The sequence below is a fragment of the Dermacentor albipictus genome, chromosome 3 (genome assembly GCF_038994185.2).
Source record: "Dermacentor albipictus isolate Rhodes 1998 colony chromosome 3, USDA_Dalb.pri_finalv2, whole genome shotgun sequence".
NCBI lineage: Eukaryota > Metazoa > Arthropoda > Arachnida > Ixodida > Ixodidae > Dermacentor > Dermacentor albipictus.
In genome coordinates this window covers 19,828,807-19,846,532 of record NC_091823.1, presented here as the reverse complement: position 1 = coordinate 19,846,532, position 17,726 = coordinate 19,828,807, and the positions used below count along the sequence as shown (strand labels likewise).

Sequence of the window (17,726 nt, the reverse complement as noted above, 5' to 3'; positions counted from 1 at the left end):
CGAAAAAGTTCAGAAACTCCTCTGGTAGTTTTCTAAGTATGCGTAAGCATTGTGCCATTTTCTCATCTCCAGGCAGCCCTGTGTCATTATGCAGCTTGATCATACCAGTATAAACCCTTATCATCCTCGGTCGTTCACTTATCATGTTTGATAGCGAACATGATAAAGCAGGTTTATTTAAGACAGATTTCATTACGGTACTCGAACCCGCGACGATTGGTGTTAATTTAGGTGGAGTCAATTAGTCATATTTAATTAAGATATAGTTAATTAAGATACTCGAACTTTCAAACTTTGGTGGAAGTCTAAACCACGACCTTTGGTGTTAAGGTGAATTAGGGTTAATTTAGCGAAGCTGTTGCAATACCCCTACATTTGCTTAGGGGATATGCAATGTTTTATTGATGGTTCGGATGCTTGTTTTGACCTTCTTTAATGAAACACATGCTGTTCTGTGTGTTGTATGGGTGACTTCAATAAATGTATGCGCTGTTCAATTCACTTTCCTGAGCGCTTGTAGCCTCTGCCTTAAGCGGGTATGAGCCAATGTTTAAGAGGGCGTGAGCCATTCATTGCCTTACGTGACGGACATATTTCTCGTTGGGTAGGCGTTGAAATCTTTACGCATTTAAAATGTTCGCATTGACGAATACTGATCACTATTCCATTTGTTATTCTAAAGCTGCGAGTATTCACACACCCCGAGTTAAAGAGTGCTGCGGATATCGCTCGTAGCCGGGCGTAATACCTTTTTTTTTTAAAATAAAACTGCTTTTTTTTTTTACGACTTTTGGTAACAGCCAAGATTATGGGCGGATTTACATTACACTATTAGCTTAGCAGTACTGACTACAAATATTATTGAATGTTTTGCGCGATTGAGTCCACATAACATATATAGACTGGAAACCCCATCCATCCGCCTTTAACTCACACCACTTACGATCTTATCGCTACCGATGAGGAAATCGCCGTCGGACGCCGAATGCAAATTACGAGTCTTCGGGCATGATAAAACCTGTACTGCAGGCGACAGCACCATATCATGCGTAGGCCTGGTTTGAACTGTGCTTACGTCCACGTCACATGCCGCGAGCATTCCGCACATCATTGCGCTTCCGAAGACCGGACGGTGAGAAATCGCCGCGTCGTGGCTTTACTCTCTCCACCATTCGGCGTCTGCGTCACCCGCCGCTCCCGTCCTAATAACCTCACCGTAGTCTCAAGGACTTCAGCTGTTCAATGGCTCTCGTTGGAGCAGCGTGACTCTATCGCTGCACGCTCGCTGTACTCCTCCCGTTGATCGCACAGCGTCGAGAGGCGTGAACTGAACCGAAAGCCAGGTTTGAAAGCTGTCTTTAGCAAGTGGGCATTCGAGCGCGCTATCAAGGTGTGAGTATGTTGCTTCAGAACTTGTACTATTCTGTGTCGACAAGCCATATGACATGTGTTGCTTTTAACCGTGTTTTAACTACCGAGTTCTTTTCACGAAAGAAAAAAAAAAGAAAGGGATTTCCTCTTCTTTTCAAACACCAAATTTTTACTTATTCTTACTTGATAAATAGTGTTAGACTGGCGTTCTGTTTTCTTGACTCATTCGAAATAATAATGAAATAACCTTTATTTGAGAAAGAGACTTTCCCTCAGCACAGGTGTTAGTTTCAAGCTTAATTGTCGGTAAGGAAGCTAATGACGTAAAACAAATGTATATGCATCGGGGCCGAATCTCCAACTTCTCGAGTGGAATGAGTTCACAAAGATGAGTGGCATTCAGGAGGGAAATCGAAGATGTATCCTGCACGACCCTCCTCGGCAATGTTGGTAGGAACTGTCATGACAGTTATAGCTGCGGCTTAATATTTAAACCGTTAAGGAAGCGGCATAATCAAAGAAAAAGTTCGGCAGCATATTACACTCTTGTAACACGTGAAGGCGAAAGTCTGCTGCGCACGTGGTAGTGCATTAAGTTATACTCTCGGAGGGGTTAGACTCCTTGCAAGACCTAACGAGCCGCAAGGTGAAGTAAACTTATGGCGCTGTAGGTCAACCTCCTCAGCGAAACATGCCAGCACCTAATGCGCTACCTAAAGTTATTTCGTTATTTCTTTCGTTCTCTTTCTTTCTTTCTTTCTTTCTTTCTTTCTTTCTTTCTTTCTTTCTTTCTTTCTTTCTTTCTTTCTTTCTTTCTTTCTTTCTTTCTTTCTTTCTTTCTTTCTTTCTTCATTCATTCATTCATTCATTCATTCATTCATTCATTCATTCATTCATTCATATTCAGCCATTGCACTTTTGCTTACTTACGGTGCTATGTGAGATTCCTGATGATATCTTTGTCTCACTGGGTTAGATGCCACTCTTTTCGTGTACGAGCCATTGCAACGAGCCACTTATGGCTTTCGCCTTAAAGAGATTATTCGTGGATCAAGTGATGTCGGTGCAATTATTAATTCATCAGCTATATCACGTCTATGTAAAGCCGCTATTTTTTACGAATTTCTTCCTCTTTCCTTATCAGACCCCGAGCTGTACTTCCAAAGGCTTACTATATCTTTCTCACTGTACCGCCGCTGTTTAATCGGGCCTAATTTTCTCCTTCCACCAAAATCAATATTCGTTGGTTTCTCATCGACGTAGCCCTGAACAGTTCTCATTGTGTATCTAAGTCATTGTATTTATAATTCGAATTACTGCGACCGCCAAGGTGGCTCACTGGCTATGGAGTTCTCTCGCTGAGCGCGTGGTCTGCCATGTCCTGCTTCTGCCACCTCGGTTGAATTTTCTTAGGGCGGAATGGAAGAACGACCGCGCACTGTACGGAGTGCGCCAGCTAACTTCAATGAACGTTTAAAAATATGCCGAAGCACTTTAGGAGGACACCATATACATTCCACAGAGCAAGTCATGTTATTCATATATTATGCTTAATATCATAATTATTCAAAATTAATTACCCAAATACACATGTATTCACTGTAGCGCAAAACTTCCAATGAAAGTGTTGTAGATCCGTCTCTGAAGCATTTAATTCAACAGATTCTAACTTCCTACTTGTTACGGGGTCATTTTTTTCTGTGTCCCAAAGAGAGCCCGTTGAAAAATCACCGCCCTAGCACTCCATACAGATGGTTAACCAACGAAGCTGAAACGTGCAGCCCGGGTTTTTATCACTGAGTTAATCCCGACGTTTCACTAAATGGCGGTGTTGTACACTGCTGGACCCTCGGTACGCAGTTGCTGCTCGCTCTTGGCTGCACGAACCTGTTGTTGTCCTCAGGCTGCAAACATCGGTTCTGCTCGCGGCGTTGCTGATGGAAAGCTGCCTCCTCCTAAGTAGTGCCTATGCCACGTGACCTATCCATTTCGGAGCTGGAGAGAAACTTCTGCAAGCACGCTCTGCTACGACGGAGAGCAACAATGTCACTACTCGTGCAGCTAATCCAACCCCAGATCAATAGCACAAGACCTTTTCACTCCGATCCATGGCTTCATGTTACCTGGCACTACTGCCATAGAATCTAATAGAGACGCTTCCGAGTATGTAACGGGGATTATGACGTCATCGCTTCCATGAAGCCAACCCTGCCAATAGAAATTTTGGGCCAGTTAGTGTGGCGTCGTGGATAAGAGTAAACAGCCTTGTGCTATATAGGTGGCGTTGGCTAATCTCACACCTCTCTTTCTCTTTTTTTTTTCTTTCGCGCATGGACACGGGGTTGCACAGGAGGAGTTTTCGGCGTACGGGGGACCGACAGAGGGACGGATGGATAGACGAATCGGCAAGTCATATACACCTTCGCTGTAATATGACAAAAAGAAAGAACTCATGTCATGGTCGCTTCTGCTCCGCTATTGCAGTGCTCTCCAACGTGCCGCGTATGAACGGACAGTGCTTTTAGCCTGGTGTACTGCCGCTTCGAGCGACCAACGCCTGCGTCGCTGCCCTGTCACTCTTTAAGCGCCTGGCTAAATGCGCAGTTCGTTCATACGCGGCACGTTTAAAAAAACTCCAACCGTGGCTCGCAAGCGAGCATGTCACGTGCTTTTTCTTCCATATTTAGCGGGTTTTGCATAAGACAGAGAAAAAATGATTACGTAGCAAGTAGGAAGTTCAAAGCTACTGAATGAGATGTTTCCGAGAGCTCCCCCCAACTTTCTTATGGGAAGTACTGCCCTGAAGTTAATACTGGCGAAGTTGGTTAATTAATTTTGACTAATTATGAAATTACGCAGAACTCAAGAAATATTGTGAATTATTCCATACAACAGCCAACAATATGCATTTGGTCGCGTCCTCGTAGAGTGTTTCAGTACATTTTTAAGGTTTGACTAAAGTTAGCTGGGACAACCTGTGTCGATCGGCGAAAAAAGCGCGAAATAAACACCGACAAGGGAGGAACACAGGACAAGCGCTGACTGCCAACTACTTGAGTTTATTGTGTTATACGCAAACATATCCTTGAGAAGGTGTCTTGTGGGGAATGGGAATTATCATGCACTTTCGGCCACGCATGCGTCAAGTGATTAAAAAGTGAACTCGTAAGAATGGAACTAAAATGCACTAGTGGCGGCGATACATATACTATTCGTCAGTATAAGAGCGATTGAAGTAGCACTTTAAACATCTTGGCAAAAGCCTCAGCAAAATCTGCCGTGCTGTTTGGTCTCTGTGCCGGTGCAGATGGATTCGCACCAACTACTAGCTCGCGCTTTCCCACCTCTTTAAGAAACCCTGTTCAATACGCTGCCCGTCAAACATCCCGAACTGGTGAACGTAAGTCCAGCTACCTCGTCTACGTGTCCCTCTTACTGCACATTGTATATCCTTGGGACCATAAGATGGTGTCCCAGTTAACATTTGCCAGAGTTTAAAAATATGGGATTGCCACGTAGCTGGACAGAACCAAGGTAATGTTGTTTGTCGTCGCTTGGTGATACTCGAATTACATTTTTAATTTTACCTAATTACATAAGTAGTCCCAATAATTAATATACTTCAGATATTATAATTAGATGAAAAGCGTTAATGAGAAAATTGTAGAACGGCATGAAAAACTCCCGGTACAGCTTTCTGTTGCTCAATAGGTGCTAGGTAACAGTGTTTTCCCGAGCGTGAAAGAAGCCCGCGAATAAACGCACGCAAAGTGCCTCGAGCGGCCAGCCGCGTGGCAACCTTGCGTGCATTGGCTGGCTTGTTTCACGGTCGGAAAAACACATTGTATAGAGTACGTATTGAGCAACAGAAAGCTGTACCGGCAGTTTTTCATGCCGTTCTACAATTTTCTCCGACACCTTCCATCTAATCATATTATTTGAGAATTAATGAACTAATTAGTTAATTACCTATCTAATTATGTGAAATGAAAACAAAAAAACATTGGGTATCTCCAAGCGACGGCAAACATTAAATTGGTTCTATCCAGCTACTTAGCTTTCGCATATTAAACTCTGGCTAAAGTTAACTGCCACACCCTGTATACTGATAACTAATAAAACGTGCTTCATTACTACCGTCATACGCAGTAAGAGAGATCAGGCTTTGTGACACTACGTGTGAATAAATGCGCGATAGTGTCAAAAATGGGCGGTTAGGTCATCCTCTCATAGAGAACGCAGTCGAACAATAGCAAATGAACACGTAATTTCCTCTTGCCTCGCGATGGTGAACTCGCGTGATACCCGAAACTCAACTCCATTCAAGCATTCTTTTTTTTTCCCCTTTCCTCGGCCGAAGAGGCTGACAGTTTGGCACTGAGAAGGTCTTTCGCGGCAACAAATATCCGTTCGATGCCTTCCCCGTGCGAAAGTCCGAGTGGGCCTCATTACCTTTCAAGGCTAAATTCTCCCGCTGGGAACGTATATGAATGCAGAAGCTCGCGTGTCGAGTACCCATCGTGCGATGGGTTACAAACGCACCGATCGCGTGGAGACTCATTTTTTCTTTCCCGCCTTCTCGTTTCCTTGTTATGCTTCTGTAGGAATGTTTGTTTACGCCTCTGGCTGCGGGTTACTTGGGAGGCTTATCATAGTCGTGTGAGGCAGCTGGGGATGCTCACGGCCGATTTGCTTTCTTTTCCCACCGGTTGTTCTCCTGGATCTTTCATTCTTGTAAACAAGAACATTTCATCTATGCCGCTACGCCACATACCGGACTTTGAGCTTCTGTTCGTTGCATATGAAAATGTGGATATTACAGAAATATGCTGCCCCCATAGAGAGAGAGAGAGAGAGAGAGAGAGAGAGAGGGAAGAAGGAAAGACAGGGAGGTTAACCAGACTGAGTCCAATTTGCTACCCTACACGTGGGGAGGGGAATGGGGAGTGAAAGAGAGAGAGAACAGTGACTGTTCCGAGCTCAAGGCCGTTAAGTCACTGAATGCTCATCTATATAATTTCTACCCGTGGTAATGCTCAAGGAGGCGTCAGCCATGTTTTATGGGCTTGTCCAGGGAAAGACAATGAACAAGAAGAAAGAAAGGAATGGTGCACAGCTCGTCATAATGTAATAAAAAAAAGCGTGGTAAAATACGGCAGACGCTCTGCATGTGGTCCAGTTGGAAGCCAAACCTTCAGCCTTTCGTCTGAGAGACTGGGGGCATCTTCCGAGCGGGAAGCGGTAACACCAACGCTTATAGCGCTGCTTGCGAAGCATGCGACGCTGGTCGGACGACAGTGTGTCCGTCTCGAGAACTAATAGTGAGGAAGGTGGAATTCCTGGTGACGGTGAAAAAATTAACAAAACTTCACTTCTGAAAAAGTCAGTATTGAAGGAAAAGCCCGTGACAAAGAGCTTAGTTGGAAATAAATACTATAAACAAATAAGATAAGAAAAGTTCAATGGTGGTTCAGTATTCCTGTGCTGCTCTTCAACTATGGTCGACCAATGGATATCCAACGTTTCGAGAAAGGGAATTGTATTCCTTGTGATTTTGACGAAGACGAGGGCACATGTCGAAATGTCGGCTACAGCGACATATCTTGCTTCAAGTTCTGTGAGCCTGTCTTGTTCAGGTATGCTGACTTGTTCAGATAAAGGTGACACTAGTGTCGATGAGCAGGCAGTGCACCTGGGAAAGGTAAAGAAGCTCAATACTGAGGGCATTCATTTGCCGTGACGACACAATGGAGTCGGCCTACTTTGGGAACACCATAAGGCCGGCCAAGCTGTTAATCCGGGCATTCGGCGAAGTATCCCCCTAAGCCTTTCTCCATCTGCCTCCTTCTTAGCCAGTGCTTCCCAAACTGTCTGTTGCGGACCTCAGCGTCATCGAGAATGTTGAAGGATAGCTTTACAGACGTAATTGATTGACGTAAGCCGTCGATTGAAAGAGGGAACGGGACAATTTTGGGAGGATCCTGACTTTATCTGGTTTCCACGGTGCCGGGTTATTATTATTTTTTTTTTCATTGATCAACTTTGACGTAATAGTTCTAGGAAAACCCGCAAGGTGAAGAGAAACCGCAGGTGGATCAACTTTACACGTTCCACTGAATCACACGATAACACATTTTCTTTTTCGTTTTCTCTCTCTCTCTCTGAAAGGGGAAGGAAAATTGTTGCATACTTGAAGAAAATTTTACATTTATTACGTAGTTTTTTTTAACAAGCAACAAAGCAGGAATCTCAATTTTATTCAAAATTTGAACTCTTACAATGGCGAATTTTATAGCGAATGTGTTCAGCAGGTTTCGGTGAAACGGTTTGTTTGTTTGTTTGTTTGTTTGTTTGTTTGTTTGTTTGTTTCTTTCTTTCTTTCTTTCTTTCTTTCTTTCTTTCTTTCCTTCTTTCTTTCTTTCTTTCTTTCTTTCTTTCTTTCTTTCTTTCTTTCTTTCTTTCTTTCTTTCTTTCTTTCTTTCTTTCTTTCTTTCCGTATCCATAGGCATTCTGCTAGGCTGTGACCTCGGTCCATTGCCACTGCTGCCACGTTCTGTTAGGTCAGAGCACAATAAGTACCAGTGTATTCAAATACTGATGCGGGTTAAGTATAATCCAGAATGTACAATGTAAATCTGTAACCATCCAGTATACGGTGCGTCTCGTAGCCCAAGGGTGGCTTCCCAATCTGTAAAATCCCGACAATGATTGCGTACGCTGTGAAAGCGGCTTCCTTGAAATTAAATGCCACCAACCAGTTCGTCGCTCGCAGCAGCAGGGTATTTTTCAAGAGAGGAAGTTGCACGATGTACAGCGCCCTTATTTGTCCTTCCAGACCTCTAACTACGGCGACAGAATTCGAATGAGGACAAACGGCGTCCAAGCGATCGTCTTCGCTGCCGTAACAGCGTACGGCCAAACGCCGGAGGCGGCCGCTTCAGCGCTCAATATTTCCAGCCCTGAGGCACACTGATAACAGCGCGTCACCTCGTGCGATTTCAGTGCAGCTACGACGCCGTCAGTGGAACTCGCTCTTCGACGATTCTTCGTTATGTGACGCGTCGTGACGCAGCCTGCGTCAATTTTACGTGTGCCGAAGCACGAAGTGTTCTTTAACCTTCCACAGCCAAGCGCCGTTTGGATGGCACATGTAGGTAAATAAGACAAACAAGAAATAACAGCACTCACGGATGCTTGGTTTGTAGTGTGCCTTTATAATGATCAATAATCAATATCCTTTGTGTGCATGCGATGACCCCGTGCGTGCGTATTATTATTATTATTATTATTATTATTATTATTATTATTATTATTATTATTATTATTATTATTATTATTATTATTATTATTATTATTATTATTATTTACAGCCGAGCTGTGTTCGGTCTCTGCGCTGGCAAATCGGGTTTCACAATTTGCGTGTGCGAAGTCACTGTTGCATTCGACCGCAGACCCATAATTTCTATTTTCAGTTTCATTCTGTTCTCTTCCCAATTCTCCACAGAATAAGCATGGCGCCAAAGTTAAGGAAACAATGAAAGTCGGAGAAAGGATCCATCGTCAGGGGAGTGGTCCGTAGAGCGCGCAGCACCAAGGCTAGCGATGTTCAGCAAGAAAACAGGCAAGTATATTGACTCGGAAAGGTCGACGTTCAAGAACTCTACATGTCGCGACCCGCGCATGCTTAACCTTTTATTTGATTATGCGCAAATATTCTAGACATCGAAAGCCGATCGAATGTTTCGCTTTTTAGTTCGTGTGAATCCAATTCGCGGATTTACCGGTAATTTCGAGAGTCCATTGACGACCCATTACAGGACGCCGAGATCGATACACTCATAGATGCCCGTTTGGGGGAATACCAGCGCAACTGTCTCTCGCATATTCACTGTATCAAGGGTCCGCTGAAGAAGGACGTTCTGTCAATTTGATTTTGATTTGAAGACCATATACTCAAGTGCGCCTCTTCACACTTAGAAAGTCTACAAGATGCAGCAGCGCTTGACGGGGCGCCACCACCTTTGAAGACAGTTGCACACAACATGTGGCAGCGGAAGACAAATGTTTATCAAGTATAACTAGAATAAATAAGCACATACGTATGCAGAACACACAATGCACAATCTATATTCTCGCTCAGGGAAGAACAGATAAATGTGCAAGGACTCGCGCACATGTGACAAAATATACAAAATATGTATGCGAGTGACCACTATATACGTACATATACATCTCTACACTAAAAATAACACTACAATTTATTATATTTTTCGCCAGTATATTATATTCGCCAGTATATTTGAGGGGCTAGAAATAGCGTGAAAAGGAATTGAAGTAATTATGGCTTTAATATTTTCTTAGATTTATGATTTGTAATAACTTGAATGTCATTTAAGAAATGCATAGTTTGATGATGTAGCGTTTGTGACCCATTGTCCGTCCTATAAAGATTTTTCACTCCTGTAAGTAAAATGTCTCAGTGCGTATACGCTAATAGCTGATGGGTCGGCGATGTTAGCCAAAAGGCGCGTGGTTCCGTTACTAAGCGAGCTGATGCGCTCTCTTTATTTTCTTTTTGTAAGATAAATTGCGGCATTTTAAATCAAGACGCATTGTTTCTATAGGCTGCCACAAAATGTATTTGGTTAATCTCCCCATGTTTGCTTTATTAACGCAATACCGAAGCAGTCGTCGGAATGCGAAAACGTACGCGTACCGTGGAGTGAGTAGCTGTCAAAGAAGACCAGGTGGTCAAAATTAATTCACAGCCCACCCCTACGGCTTGTCTCGTATTATAGCCAAGGTGTGGTTTGACGCGTAGACATAATAAATTATTACTGATATATAGAGCGTTCTCTTGTAAAGGCACATCCAGTCTCTTTTCTAAATGACAGCTCAGACAGTTTCACCATACACTGGTGTATTGCATAGCCTGCTGCGTACGTCCTAAGTGCATCTGATCGCTATAGTATTTTTTGGTCCGCACGTGTCACTGTCGCTACTATCACGACGTTGTCTTTCACTGTTTTTCAATATTTCCTCGTGACTCCTCACGATTTCTCTGAACTCTAATAACTACTTATAAAGCTTGCATCAGCGCATTTCAGAGTGGATGTCATTCGCATTTGTATTAGCGACAGAAAATTACGTGTTCGTGAGCAAGTCGATCATAGTTTCTTTTTATGTATTATTCAGACGTTGTTCATTATGTCCCGGAGAGGCCTCACTTCTCATATCGCGCTTTTTTGTTTTCTTTGGTTTATTTCTTTAAAATTTACGATAAGAAAGGTATTGTGGCATAATGCATGCTGCGTGTAACAGTTCTTTCCAGTGACGACCACGATCAATCGCCTGCCACATAATTATTTCGTTTTCGTCGCAGGATTATGCTGTGGCGCGTTTTCCCTGATTGTGGCCATCTTCTCGGTATTCGTGCTGATCGAGTTTGACGATTTCTACGGGGACCTCCTGAACAAGGTTTGACGGGATAATTTTCTAATGTTCTCCCAGCACTTGCAAGACAGGCTACTACTGCTAGTAAATGTATTGTCACCTTAGTTCAAGCCTAAAAAAATTTTTTTTTTCATTCGAAGTCTATTAGATAGTATCACATATACCGCTCTCCAGAGATTCGGTTACGAATTCCTCACTTCAAAATCTTAGCGAGTACGTTTTTTTGAACGCGCTACAAAATTTATATCTCTGAGGCAGTGTTCATATGATAGCTGCTAAAACGAGCTTTCTTATTTATTTTTGTTTGTTTTCCTACTCGGGATACCTGCGTAAATTATATTACGAATAAAAAGCTTTTTAAATAGTACAAAATATAGTTGCACAGCCAAGTCTGATGCAAGTAGTGCAAAATGCGTTCACGAACTTAAATTATCCGTCGGTCAATATAGTGTATGGTATCGCAGTACACCGAACTTGAGTGTGGCCTCTCAGAGAATTTCGAGCCTGGTTGCCCTAGCGCCAGCATCCGCCGAAAGCGTAGGAGCCGATCGCATATAAGGCGTGCCACTGAGTTCAGTATAGTTAGCGGTTGCCCGCTGTGTTTTCCAAGAACGAAACAGCTTAAAATAACAATGCAGCATAAAAAAAAAAGTTCTCATTGGTGGCAGTAGTGGTTGGGGTGAGGGTATGGGAGGAGAACATAAGGTGGGATTGCTCCTATTGCGGAGGATACATAGCCAAGCCGCTCAGTAGGCAACAAGCGCCCCCCCCCCCCTCCCCCTACGCACCACCACATCACCCCCTTCCCCCCTACCTTCCTTTCCCTTACCTAGCCGCCAAGTACTATGTGCAGTTGCGTTCAATGTGAGCCTGCTTCAACACGGTGCCCGTAGTCGAAGGGACTCCAAGAATGCACGGCGGCGGCGCAATACGAAAAATGTGAGAACACCGTTGCAATTACTGGTATTTATCAGACCAATTTATCATACGCCTGCACCGCCTGACAATATTGGAGCCACTTTGACCTATCGTGTTGCAGCTCATATCGAGCGAGAGCGTACACAGCTCTGTGCTTAGCTGCCATCTGAGGGCACTTCTCGCGCATCGTGGACGCCAGCGTTTACACCACATAAACGTGCGTTGTCCGTTTTTGCAGCAAGTGGCCATAACACCGGGCTCCACAGCCTTCAGCGTGTGGAAAGATGTGGGCTCCTGCTTCGACATGTCAGCCAACCTGTACTTCTTCAACATCACCAACGTGGAGGCGGTCAAGGCGGGAAGGGCCAACCCTCGCCTGCGCCAAATGGGTCCTTACTCTTACCGGTGAGCAGAAGATGTGTCTGCCAGTCGTGAAATCTAGATTGCCACGAGGCGAAAATCGTTTAGGTCCACTCAACTAGGCCACATGGGCACAAATGCGTAGCGTGTACCCACGTGGCCCCATGTATGGTGGTCTACAAGCAGCAAACATTTGGCAGGGTCGTCTTTGAATGGCCACTGAAATTCAAGTGCGTTCGCTATCTTTGCAACAGTATTTCACTTCCCATGATTCTCGCATTGCTTCGGAGGAAAAACAGATGCGCGAGGGAATTTTCGCGCGAGTGAGCAGACCTGCCGCAGGCCTCGTATGTCGATGTCAATCATCAGCTGCTCATTTGATTACGCTTTATCATCAATTACTTAAGAGCTAGAGGTACTTCTGCTACACCAAAAACATCTCAATAGTACCGCCGTCTTCGATGAACTAGTGTCAAATAAAGCGTGAGGGGGTGTGCACTGCGACACTCTGTAGCCTGGCTTTTTGCCATCGTTTAATTAATTGATCAACTAATGAGTTTCGCAGTTTATGTGCCTGACTTCCAAGGGCACACATAAACACATTGTATTAGTTGTTCTTACCGTCGCATCATTTGCAGTGTAGAACTTGGGGTTTGAAGAACGGTTGCCATTTTTTTCCTGCGCTTCTGCACTAGAACAGCAGGCCCATGACTTTCATAATTCATTTTCTATCAACGAACCAAATTCACTCAATATCTTGCTGTAGGAGGCGTCTTACTAACACGTCAGGCAATACCATCCTCAGGTTCCATTAAACATTCTGTCTCTCTCCCTCCCTCTAACCTAGGGCAAGTAAACGCTAGAATTTACAACTCATACTCGCTTGATTTAGCACGTGCGACTGTTGATATATATATATATATATATATATATATATATATATATATAAATATTATGTCAGTAATCTAAATATGGATTGATCGAATGATTAATAACCCAGTCTTAGACAGTATTATTTCTCATTTAAATGCGAACTCCGTTGCAAGCTTATCTACCTTACAGCTATGCATGTTTACGAGCAGACGCAGAAAACAAGACTCCGCAACGCGCGGGCCTGTGTGTGTAAACACGGAAAGGTACGGCGAATGTTTGTCTGGCGAGGCTTCCCACCAGACCTGTTTATTTACTTGGAAGTGGTGTGACATGAGCGCCATATGTGTCACTTGTAGAAGTTGACTTTTGCCTGCGGTGTATATGCATGCACAACACGCGAGTCGGTACAGTTAGCCATGAATGTCGATATCTTGTTACACCACACATATCTACAGAATTGAATGGATCAAGGACAACATCACGTTCAACGACAACGGAACTGTGTCCTTCCTGGAGAAGATGATCTTTCATTTCGACGAGGAGAATTCCGCTGGCACGGAGGACGACCTTGTGACGACCGTCAACGTGCCGTTCATCGTAAGTCGTCCCAGCCACGTATGTCGTCTGCCTGCGCCGCTAACCGTAGCTGCTTTTCTATTGGCGCGTTCAGCGTGGCACAGCTGGGACAGTGATGTTGCGAGTAGCGATACTCTGTCAATAGCTACATAAGCGAACAATGCTTGTACGACTGTGCCTATGCACGAAATGAACGTGCTCCCCGTGGTTTGGCTTACTTCGAAAATGCTGCATGACTAATTCAGCTTCAAAAATAAAAATAATTGTGGATAGTGTCAACACTGGATGACTCCTTCACTCCGTTTCGCCAACTATGCTATGCAGTGTGTAAGCGAAGGTTCGGTCAGCGAACGGGAACCAGCTGTCTGTTTCGGGGAGCGGATGGCACACTCGCTGTGTGCCGCTTATCCGTCCGTGATCGCATCATTCAAACGGCACAAGCACACAAGTTCAGCAGTAGTTCGTGCGTATGGGTGTAAAAGGGAGGTGGGGGGATTGCAACTGGTTCTAACACACCGAGAAAAAATAAAGTTATCATGCGAGGAAAATCTAGAGGAAAAAAAACAAGGGTAATAACTGTTAACGAGAATTCGTGCGACGCGTTTTTGGTGCATCATCTTTTTGGTGGGCACTGCTCAGCTCGTGGATCACGGCCGTCAGCACCTTCTGAGAGGCCCCTCATCCGGGTCACAGTTGCAGCTGTAAGCACCGGTGTTTCATTTCACTCTGTTCCCTTCGGCTGAAGGAGAAGGAAGTCTCTCGTTCTTTTTTTTTTTTCTCGAGACATAGCATGGTATCAGAAATTAAATGACCCGTCGTGGTAGCTCAGTGCCGTTGCGCTTCTAAGCCCAAGGTTGCGGGTTCGAGTGCACCTGTGGCGGCTGCATTCCGGTGGGGGCGAAATCCAAGAGCGGCTGTGTACCGTGCATTGTGTGCAAGTTAACGATCCCCAGATAGTCAAAATTATTCCGTAGCAGAGGCGTGCCCCATACTAAATCGTGGTTTTGGCACGTAAAACACCACAATTTATATATAAAATTTTAAAGGCAATGAATAGCCAATGCGTCGGCGAATTTCGCCCCCAAAAATGTTATTTCTTTATATTACAGCGCGAACACATGACGCCACTTTCGATTTAAAGTGGCAGGCTGCTGCTGCTGTTACCTCCGTGTCAATACAGGGTGATCGTTTTTTTAAAGTTTCATAGAATTTTTAAAGATAGCCTGTTGCACGTGACATAATTCTAGTCCTTGAGCTGGAATGTTTAGAGGCGGACATTACTCGCACGAGAAATCGAAACACATATTCAACTAATTAACAAAAATGTATTAGTTATCTTCTGAATTACTTTACGGTATATATTATTGTTTACAAATTGCAGCCGGTGAGATTGCAAGGGATATTCACTTCAAGTGAATTTACACGAGGACACCAGTTTCGAGATAGGCGCCATCAAACTCGCCGTAAAAATGCACTGTTGTTCCACTTTTTGTTCCAACTTTTTTTTTTTTTTAACAAAACGATGTTTTAGGCATTGAAGCACAAAAGCAACGGGAACGCCCATTTATTTCGTTCCAGACCTTGGGAAATATTTCGAAACTGGTGTCATGCTCAAAATTCATTTCAAGTGGATGCGCCTCGCAAGATCGCCTGCTAAAATACGTAAATTGCATTATGTGCCATAATTTAATCAGGAAGTTAATTAGTGCATTATATTTAATTAGCTGAATATGTGTTTCAATTTCTAGTGCTAGCAATGTCGGCCTCTTCGAATATTCGAACTCAAGGACAAGAATTTTGCTAAATATATATATATATATATATATATATATATATATATATATATATATATATATATATATATATATATATATATATATATATATATCGACAGTATGTAATTCTTAGGAGGATCTTGAAACAAGCTATGAAGCTATATATATATATATATATATATATATAGCTTCATAGCTTGTTTCAAGATCCTCCTAAGAATTACATACTGTCGATCTACTGCCTTCTTTTATGAACATCTGATGTCCACGCCTTGTCGCAGAAAGTCACTCGTCTGATAAATGTACGGTATTTTCCTGCTGAGTGGAATCACTCGGGTACACCCGCCCTGGTTGCTCAGTGGTTATGGTGTTGGGCTGCTGAGCACGAGGTCGCGGGATCGAATCCCGGCCACGGCGGCCGCATTTCGATGGGGGCGAAATGCGAAAACACCCTTGGTCTTAGATTTAGGTGCACGTTAAAGAACCCCAGGTGGTCAAAATTTCCGGAGTCCTCCACTACGGCGTGCCTCATAATCAGAAAGTGGTTTTGGCACGTAAAACCCCAAATATTATTATTATTATTATTATTATTATTATTATTATTATTATTATTATTATTATTATTATTATTATTATTATTATTGAATCACTCGGGTACACGTAAACATAAATGCACTCAGCTTTTTCATGTTGAATGCTTCTTTTAGCAAACTAGCGTTATTGCTAGATTTAAAACAAGCTCATTAGTATTATAGAACACTAGCTTGCACAATATTCAAGAAATTGTGAACAAGAATTGTGAATTTATGTGCTTTTATATTAGGCACTGCGCTGTTTATATTGCATTGGCGTGCTGGACGGTTATCTGCCTTTGTCATTTGGTGTCACATATCGTTAACGTCAATAAGTGTTAGCAAATATGGCTCTGTTTGTCTTGTTCTTCCGCCGAACAGACTCAGATTTAAATAGAAAACGAGTTATGAGTACACAGGTGCGTCTTTCTGACATTATCCCAGAGAATGCCCGGGAATCTTTTCCTCTGTCTGGGCCGTTATTCTTGAAGTTATAGAGCACGCGCTTTTAAAATTCTAGCGCCATTCCCTGATTTTTTCCGAATTGACCACATAGTTAGACTGTTACCATGTTTTTCCTCACCTCCAGTTTTTAATGCGTGTAACATTCTTTAACTAACCTCGAATTCTTGGGACCACCTAACCATTTTCCTAGGCCGATCCCGAAGATTCTGCAGTCTAACACAGCGCTAAATACCGCAAGGTGGTACCGGTAGTTGGGGGAGCGTTCTCGCAGTCTTTGCTCATGACGGCTAGCTTTTTCAAACGCTGTTGTTGAGACTTGGGACTGGGCGCCTATGGTGGAAGATGTAGACGCTCTCGTTTGAGGCGCTGTGCCTCCGGCGTCTGGATGCAGAGGCGGTCGCAGACGCTGCGCGGGGTTCCCAACTGGTTCTCGAGGAAGTGGCGCTCGAAGTACCGGTTAGCTCCCGCGTACGAGTAAGGCACGGTGGTAACTGGAGTGCCACTCATAACACATTGTGCAATATATGGCAGAAATAAGCTCCTCTCAAAGCATGCTAAACGCATTCTTGCGCAATGTATGTTCATTGAGGTCAGCGCATGTATACACCTCCCCATCGCAGGCAACGCAGCACCTCCTGAGCGGCCAGAGCATTCTCCTGCGCTCCGTGGGACGCATGCTGCTGTCCAGCCTGAGCCAGGAGCTGTACCTGACGCGCAGCGTGCGAGAGCTCAGCTTCGAAGGCTACCCGGACGTGCTCATGATGCTCGCCGCCGTCGCGCGCGGAGGCGCCGACGGCAACGCGGCCGGTGGTGCTGGCGGCATCGACATCGTCAGCGTCTTCCGCAAGGGCTACCGCACGCTGGTCGACACGCTCAAGAACCAGCCCCAGGACGCGGCCGGACGCTTCGCCTACATGGCCGGGGTACGGCGTCTGCGCTTCCTCTCGCTCACGCGCGGTGCACCTGACGGGCAGCGCGCAACTGCTATACTCCGCGCCGCGGTGCACCTTGCGCTTCCCACAGTTCGCAGTAGCAGCGAAACAGATCGCCTATAGCGAGCCGAGGAAGCGAAATTGGAGGGACGCGATTCAGATTCACCGTGACGCTTCGAAACACTTATCGCGAGGCAACGGTCGCGCTCGAACGCGGCAGCACGAGGGTTACTGAGATTGGGCTTAGAACAAAGCTCGGGGTCACTTCTCAGCGTTTAACACTCCGACAAGGGTCTCTTGGCGTTCAGAAGGGCGCTACAAGGTACTTTTTTTAGCTGCACCAAATTTATTAAAGATTGCCTATGGCAGGTAGCATAAGTCTAACCCTTGATATAAATTACTCGATGAGGCGGTCATTACTTCTACGAGAA

At 44.3% G+C, this 17,726-nt stretch overlaps 1 protein-coding gene across 3 annotated transcripts in view; it reads left to right on the top strand.

Annotated features, from left to right (window-relative positions):
• LOC139057285 (scavenger receptor class B member 1-like) overlaps positions 1-17,726 on the top strand; it is a 110,403-nt gene that overhangs the window by 71,948 nt on the left and 20,729 nt on the right. For 2 of the 3 annotated variants that reach the window (XM_070535207.1, XM_070535205.1), the window contains exons 2-6: positions 8,876-8,992; positions 10,754-10,848; positions 11,981-12,147; positions 13,431-13,572; positions 16,984-17,286. In XM_070535207.1, the coding sequence (XP_070391308.1) occupies positions 8,974-8,992; positions 10,754-10,848; positions 11,981-12,147; positions 13,431-13,572; positions 16,984-17,286 (726 nt within the window). In that variant the 5' untranslated portion in view covers positions 8,876-8,973. Of the gene's footprint in view, positions 1-3,721; positions 3,777-8,875; positions 8,993-10,753; positions 10,849-11,980; positions 12,148-13,430; positions 13,573-16,983; positions 17,287-17,726 lie in introns of all 3 variants that reach the window. The other variant, XM_070535206.1, reaches the window with a different exon arrangement.